The sequence below is a fragment of a genome, unplaced genomic scaffold, assembly GCF_019419815.1.
Source record: "Pyrus x bretschneideri cultivar Hongxiangsu unplaced genomic scaffold, Pyrus_bretschneideri_v1 Contig200, whole genome shotgun sequence".
Classification (NCBI taxonomy): Eukaryota; Viridiplantae; Streptophyta; class Magnoliopsida; order Rosales; family Rosaceae; genus Pyrus; species Pyrus x bretschneideri.
This window is the reverse complement of record NW_025999503.1, coordinates 472,363-480,732: the sequence shown is the minus strand read 5'-3', so window position 1 is coordinate 480,732 and position 8,370 is coordinate 472,363. Positions and strand designations below refer to the sequence as shown.

At 36.5% G+C, this 8,370-nt stretch overlaps 2 protein-coding genes across 2 annotated transcripts; both read right to left on the bottom strand.

Moving 5' to 3' along the window:
* Nucleotides 1-4,525: 4,525 nt before the first annotated feature.
* Nucleotides 4,526-6,264, bottom strand: LOC103930209 (probable LRR receptor-like serine/threonine-protein kinase At3g47570). The gene is made up of 2 exons (XM_048584177.1): nucleotides 5,060-6,264; nucleotides 4,526-4,917 (listed from the first exon to the last, which is right to left on the bottom strand). The coding sequence occupies exons 1-2, from the start codon at nucleotides 6,162-6,164 to the stop codon at nucleotides 4,541-4,543; spliced, it is 1,482 nt and encodes a 493-aa protein (XP_048440134.1). The 5' UTR covers nucleotides 6,165-6,264; the 3' UTR covers nucleotides 4,526-4,540.
* A 330-nt stretch (nucleotides 6,265-6,594) lies between these two features.
* On the bottom strand, nucleotides 6,595-7,746 carry LOC125477219 (probable LRR receptor-like serine/threonine-protein kinase At3g47570). The gene has a single exon (XM_048584176.1). It carries the CDS (start codon nucleotides 7,744-7,746, stop codon nucleotides 6,595-6,597), a length of 1,152 nt encoding a protein of 383 aa, XP_048440133.1.
* Nucleotides 7,747-8,370: the final 624 nt, after the last annotated feature.

Below are 8,370 nucleotides of genomic sequence, written 5' to 3'. Positions count from 1 at the left end.
TTCGCAGGTGTCTGTTAGATGCTCGACGAAATGACCCAATGAAGCTTTTTGGTTGATATTATGACCCCGTTATTTGAAAATCCTGGCTACACAACTGTGCACGGGCATATTTTCTAGCACATACTATTTCTAGAAATATACCAAAGTAACTCACACTATTTTTAAAATTAAACTAAAATAACACACTATATTTCTAGAACTACTAGAAAATTACTCACTATTTATGAAATAATCGCAAAAAAAATTAAAAAATAAATAAATTTGATATAAAATCTCAGCTTAGTCCCTGTATATCTTTGAATCTTATGAGGCAAGGTCCAAAACAAACAACAATATGTAATAAATTCAAAATTAACTGTACGAGTTCGAGGATGATGCTATAAAGATGACCGTAACTTTACTTATAACTTATACATAGATGCCTCCCCAGTTCCCAATTGCAAATTACGGTGGTCAAAATCATAATTGATATATTAGGGTCGAAAAAACAAAAATGAGGGGCCAGTTGTAAATAATAAATCACCCATTAGTCGACATGCATCAGGCCATACACGATATGCATAATTTACGACTTTTTACCTTGATACGGATTTCAATTATTCTCTATTATTGATTGTTGAGCTTTATGAATATATTGTTCAATTTTTTTTTTTTTTAATAAGGTGGGTCTTTTTATTAAATTTGTACAAGACCTCTAAAATGGCAGAGACGATCATGGGCAGGAGAGACTAAAATGCCTTTGTTAGTTTTTCTTATCCCAAAATACTAGATTGTCGTGATGAAGTTACTAACTGGTTCTTAAAAAAAAAAAAAAATCACTTCCTCTGTTTTTTGGCTTAAACAACTTATGTACAATATGCCTGCACCAGGCAGCAGACGGCAGTAGTGTGTGTGTGTGTGTGTGTTATACTAAACCAATTTTTGCAAAAGATAGGGAAATCTTGGGGCAACAATGATTGTTCAAAATTAATTGAAATCCGTATCATTGATTCACCGCCAAAAGTTATATAATCTCAGTCGGTGAGATCATGCCAACGTGGGTGGTAGGGTTGCAATTATATTGAAGTTTGTAACGGGCTGCATATTCTTTGTGTTAGGGGTAATTTTGGAACCTAATTTTGAACATTTTGGACTTTGTAATTCCGTTCGTGTAGAATTTGGAGGCATGTCCTTATGGTTAATTTTGAGATGCTTTTGATTAAATAAAACTATAGATTGGTTTTTTTATTAAAATAGTCTTAGTCCAAGCCATTTTCATTAAAGCTCCCTCATTTATACTACTACAAAATAAAAGCCTACCTAGAAAATGTCTTAGAATAAAACTATGAAACATAATAAAAATAATAAATTAGCAAATAAAAGGTTTCCTATTTGAACTGAAATTCGGACTTCTCACAAAACCAGACTTTTAACCGACCAAATCAACTCTGATTTGCTCCCAAAAGGTCTCTTTTGAAAGCTTAAATCGTCCCCATCAAATCCCCAGAATGATTCTTCCTCAAAATATTCCATCTTGACCTCCAAAATACCCAAAACGTTCAAAAACATCAATCTGGAAAAGCTGCATGTTGGGCCTTGTTTTCTTCGCTACGGTCAAACGGCTTGGTAGAAAAATTTGGAATTTTAATACAACCATCTTGAAAGACTCACGAACATCCGTCAATTAGAATCATTCTAAAATTCATTCGTTTGATCATTTTTTGCTTAAGAGGAAGTTGCATGCCCTACATTGAAAATAAATAACAAAGTATCAAAATTCTACCAAAATAACCAATAAACTATGACTAAGAATAGAGTAAAATATATGGTATAATATGGACTCATCAAATACCCCCAAACTTAGCTTTTTGCTTGTCCTCAAGCAAAACAAAACTCAAAAACAAAAACAAAAAACTAACAAACAAAAAACAAACTTTAACAAAACTTAACTAACACAATTTTCACCTTCAAGTTGCAATCCATAGAAAATGTTAAAATTAGAACATCTTTGAAAAATTCGAACCAGTACCACCACAGAGTCTAAGCCATTTAGAATTAATTAGAAAAGAACTCATGAACTTCCTTTGGTGTAAAGTGAACCAACATGGTTAAAGAGACTCGATTGAAACCCTTACCACTCGTCCTTTTTATTTAATACTTACTAACTTCAAACATAACATTTTTTTTTTCTTCTTTTCTGTTTTTCAATTTTTTTTTTATAGTTATAGTAGTGGTTGTGAAATGCTAGTTCACTTAAGCTTTCGATCCAACCAATGTAATGTGTTTTAGGTCATTGATTCCCAAACCACAAGGGATTTAGGGCACTAGGTGTAGAACACCCCTAAGGACTCACTAACTCGAGCTGAAAATGCTACAAAAGCAACTAACCACCTTGCCTTATGCCAAGACTCTACTGTTTGACGCGAGAATCATTGCTGATCAGGCAGGACTGGCCCGGTTACTAAGCAAAGTCTCGGGTGAAACAATTATTACTTTATTTATAACAATAACTAAACTTTACTCTAAAAAAGAACAAAAAAAAAAAAAAAATTAACTCAGACGAAAAGCAAGTGCTTCAATCTTAACCCCACAAATCATGTTGGTGTGAATGTGCTAATTGTGAAAGGATAACTCATGAATTAGTGCCTAAACAACAATAAATAGAAAAAGACTCTACTGTGGGATTTATCTCCACCATGTCCATTTATTCTAATGTTTAAAATAATCTATGAATATTAACTTAAAAAGAATGAAAAATTTTAGCATACTTTAAAATTAAAAATCTAAAAATTTTACTTTCCCACCCCAAACTTAAATCACACATTGTTCTTAAGGTGCAGAAAAAATAAAGAAAGAAAACAACAATATTAAAACCTGAAAAAACGGAAAAATAGCTAACAAAGACAAAGAAAATAAACTAGCAAAATAGAAATAGAAAATAAAAGAAAGTATAAAATAACAAAGGAAACAGAAACAGAAACAGAAATAAAAGAAAAGACAAGGAAACTGACACACCGGGGATTCGAAGTAGTGACCTGGTGAAACAGAGGCGCTGGAAAATATTAGGAAAAGAAGCAAAATTTCATTGCTCTGGAGAGTTGAACCCGTGACAGGGAGCATGAACCAGAGGCCCATTTCCTCATCTGTCCTAACTAGCGCCGTTTGGGAACCTCTCTCTCTGACTACCCACGAGCCCAGAGCCGTGTAAGCTATCCCCTTCATTTCCTCTCTCTCTTCATTTCTCATGAAACTGAAACCCTAGCTTCTATCTTCAATCCAGAACGTCAAAACATGAATCCATCTCCATCTCTCAAAAACGGAACCCAGCCACGGCGATCTTTGACTCATGCATGTATGTTTATTGAACTGCAAGGAGAATTGGAACTGCAAGGAGCAATGGCTCACACATGGAGCTGCTGTACACACAGCAAAGATGGCTGCAAGAACTCGGATCTACAAAATGAAAGGTAAATCAAATCCCTCCACTGCGTTAAAATTAAGCATGGTTTAATATCTCTGAAAGCCATACGGATTTATGAAATGTTTCTGTCATGCATTCAGGGACCCAAAATTTCGTCAATGCTCATGTAATTTTCTGTGTGCTTGCATGCCTCCATGTGACATATATTGAGCAAAAATACTAGATCTGTGGCATGGATTTGATGAATGTCCACCTCTGTGTTGCCTGGACCGGAATGGGATGCTATGCAGATCCCTTCTTTCTAATCCACTAAATCAAGGTATCTATACCATTGAAATTTGATCAAACAGTTGAAGTTATTATAACTTTTAAAGTGGGCCCCTACTTGTAACCGTTGGATTAAATTTCAATGACACAGATTACCTGATTTGATGGACTAGGAGGAAGGGATCCGCAAAGGATCTCTTTGCTCTAGGACCACCCCCAAACTTAATTATATGTGAAACGGTATTTTAATGAAATATGAGAGTGAGCGAGCGAAGGGGATTTCCAAACAACACAGGGATCTTCTCCGCAATCCCCACTGTAAGTATTACTGAACTCAGCCTCAAATTCTTTTTTGCATTCGTGTAGATGATGAATGCTCGGATAAATGTTGATGAATGCATATTTTTGTATCTTTATTGTTTCATTTATAGAAGAGTAGGATTATGTCCCCCTTCTTTTTCATGTATTTTTTATTCTTTTTTCTTGTATTACAAGGAGTTAGGTTTATGTTTCCTTGATTAGGTGTAATTTATTTTTTGTCATTAATAAAGTTTCCCTCGTACTGTCTAGGTTTTTTGAAAAAAAAAAAAAAAAAAAAGCAATAAACTACTATGGAACATTTGCAACCGGGGATAAACCTCTCAACATAGGTTTGAAATTTGATGAATACTTTCCACAACTTTGTTTTTTAATTTTAATTTTTAATTCTTTTAGAGTGTTCGTCCTGTAATGTTTGGCAAAGCTAGAATGTCATTGTTCAAGCATAATTCGATGCAAATAGTTTGCTTGGCAAGCATTGATCAACAAATACAATAACGCTTTCGCATAACATCAATACTATTACATACTATACCACATATTAACAATAAGCTTCTATTCACATATACCATTTGCTCGAAGTTTGTTTCTGATCCGACACATATGTGCCACAGCATCACAGATGTTCCATCTTTCTCTAGGTAACTCCGCTGAGCAAGCAACACCAATTTCTAAAACAGAGATTAAACTTTCTATGATTAGGACGCGATTCCTTGCCCTCCCCGCATTAGGATGATTGCTCTCTTGAACAAGAACGGGATCCAAAACCTCTTCCACTTGCTCAGGCAGAGCTGCCTTCACAAAGCTATAGAGGTTTGAAGTTCCCTGAAAGATGTCATCGATCGGTCTTTTTCCTGTAAATATTTCCAATAGGAGGATGCCAAAGCTGTACACATCACCTTGTGTCCACACTTCATGTCCCATGCCATATTCTGCATTCCACAATTCAGAACATTAGATTCTAATTTTCTAGTGAAGTGCTAAAAGCTCATTTCATGTTTGAAAAATTTAAAATAAATGCTTCCCAATTTTAAAAGACTAGCTAGGAAAAAATAAACTACCAAGTGTATTTACCTGGAGGAGCATAACCAATAGTTCCCTTTATCCCTAAAGAACTTGATTGATTTCCCGAAGAATTTTCAGCAGCTTTTGGTAGGAACCTCACCAACCCGAAGTCACCTACATGTGCAACCATGTCCTCATTGAGAAGAATATTGCTGGGTTTGAGGTCGCAATGAACTATTGGCGTCTCACAATGATGATGGAGATAATCCAATGCCATAGCAACATCAATAACAATATTCAACCTCTGAGAAATTGTTAAGATCCTTGGTCTCTCATTTGTCTCACCAATTGCATGAATTGGATACAGCCATTCCTCCAAGCTCCCGTTAACCATGAACTCATAAATTAAGGCCTTGAAGTCATGACCGCGATAATCAAAACCAGAACATGCTAAGAGTACCTTGACAAGATTACGGTGTCTAATATTTTTGAAAGCCTTGCACTCAGCAATAAAACTTTTGTAAGCTCCGCGACGAACGAGGTTGAGTACCTTGATGGCAACTGTAGTTTCACCTTGCTCAAGTATTCCTTTATAAACGGACCCAAAACTGCCCATACCGACCAAGTTGGTTGAGGAGAATCCATTTGTAGCCTTTAGAAGACTTTGGTAAGACACCTGGGGAAATTTGTCCGAATCACTTGCGGCTTGACCCTTTTTGTCCCTCCGTGAGCAATAAAGGTACAAAAAGGTTAGTGCAAAAATGACTCCAAGAATCCCACAAACGAGGGAGAGAACCAATTTCATGGTTAAGCTCAATCCTTTCTTTTTTGCATGCTGGAGTTTGCACTTTGGCAAATGAAACTCAGGTATGCCCCCACAAAGCTTGCTATTTCCTTCAACTGATGTCGCCGTTGCATTCTTGAACGCTCCTTTCATCGGCAACATGCCCTCAAAATTGTTATAAGATAGATTGAGAGATTCCAAAAATACAAAACGTTCTAAGAATTCTGGAATTGTGCCAGACAAGTTGTTGTGAGAGAGAGACAATTCTGTAAGACCTCTTAGTGAACTGAAAGTTGATGGAATCGTCCCATTGAAGAAATTTCCATGCATGTCTAGGTACTCTAATTTTATACAACTAACAAGACTTGTGGGAATTTTACCGAATAACATGTTATCAGAGATATCTAAATACTCTAGATTTATTAAAATTCCTATGTTCTCTGGCAGGGAACCTATAAAGTGATTTTGAGGTAAACTCAATATATACAAGTTCAACAGACCAACGATTTCTCGTGATATGATACCGCTAAAATTGTTAGCACCAAGAGATAAGATCCTCAAATTCTGACACACAATTAAACACGGCAGGATGTTGCCTTGAAGTTTGTTGCCGTTTAAGTATAACTCATTTAGTTGACTTAAATTTCCCAAAGAGGATGGAAGATTGCCACAAAGAGAGTTCATACTCAAATCTAAGTGATATAACTTGCGCAGCTTTCCTACACGAGGGGGAACGTGACCTGATAATTGGTTCTTAGACATCGCCAAAACATCCAAGTTAGCCAGATTTGCAATCTCATTCGGGATGCTTCCTAATATTTTATTTTGACCTAGAAGGAAGGTTTGAAGAGAAGAAAGACAGGTTTCCTATGCATTGAGGTAACGTGCCCCCAAAATTGTTAGTAAACATTTGGAGAATTTCTAAATGGGTGGCATTGCTCAAATCGCAGAGAAAGGTCAAGTCATCAATCCCCCCACTTCCGAGATGGTTGTCAGCAAGGACTAACCGCTTAAGCTTATGCAAATTCGTCAAAGGAGGGACCTTTCCATGCAGGTGGTTACCTCCCATCCCCAACCCAATTAGATTTGACTCATTTGATAATGAAACAGGAATAGATCCACTGAATTGGTTGCCGTTAATGGAAAATATTTGGAGACTCGGAATGACCATACCAAAGTTTGAGGGCAGCGTCCCTTGGATTTCATTTATTCCCATAGTAAGGACTGTGAGAGAAGAGAGATTAAAGATTGAGGGAGGAAGCATACCCGAAAAGCTATTTACATCGAAGGCAAGAAAGCTAAGATTGGTCATTCGGCCAAAAATATCCGGGACAGTGCCACTCAAATTATTAGAAGTTGCGGAGAACACTTCAAAAGATGATAAGTTGCTAAAAGAAGTAGGGACTCCTCCTGTAAAGTGGTTAAAGTGGATGGAAAAAACTCTTAACTTTGACAAGAGGCCAAGCTCCTTTGGAATCTTTCCCATCAGCACATTGAAACCACCATCTAGCCCGAGGAGCTCAGAGCAACGCGACAAGTTAGTGGGAATTTCTCCACTCAGCGAATTGTTGTTTAACCACAGGAATTTCAATCTGTGCAGGCGGCTGAATTCTGGAGGAATTTCATGGCCTAAGTTGTTTGCTCCGAGATCAATGACTCTCAAAAAACTCAAGTTCCCAACATGTGGCGGTATAGATCCTGCAAGTTTCAAGGACGGCAGGCTCAAGCTTGTGACCCTCTTATGACGACGACCACATGTAACGCCATGCCAAGAGCAAAAGTGGATGGTTTCATTCCATGAAGTCAGGACTTTAAAAGGGTCATGAGTTATGCTAGCCTTGATTTCAAGCAAAGCGAGTCTATCTGTCTCATTTCCCGGAAGGGCGAAACTGGGAAGGCAAGAGTGAAGAATGAAAGCATGCATAAAAAAGGATGACAAAAACACTGCAGAAATGGAGTTGTAAAACCCCATCCCCATCATGATGATATTTGTTTTGTGCAGAAGTTAAAACTCAATTTATAAAAGAGTATAGCAGGACTGATGGTTTGTCTAGCAGCTTTAGCAGAATCCAATTTGTAATCATAACCAGAATGCTCTGTACCCATGCAGTGGATCTACAGCCACCGACATCGTAGTCGATGAGGGATAGTTTGCATTGACCTGACAAAAACAATATCTCTCTTTACTTTTTAACTTAATTTTATGAATAAATTCAATTTACATCTAATTCTGTGAACTAATATTAGGAATATTTCACTATTTTGAAAATTATTGTATTCATTTTTCTTTAATTTTTTTTTAACGAACGATATTATCTACACTAAGGGGTGGAGAGTGGGCTAAGCCTCACAATGTGCTATCAATAATGTGGTTTTAAATTCACCTTTGGTGAAAATTGAATATAAGACCTCTCACTTCAAGTGAAGAGAAATGTCTCTAGATTGTAAAATGACATATTCATTCTTTAACTTAAAACAAATGAAGAAAAAGAAGAGAGATATTGGTTTTGTGTGAAATTTTCTCTTTGATTATAAACAATATGACACAGTGACTTGCTTGATTTTTTATTTTTATATTTATAGGACATGGTGACTT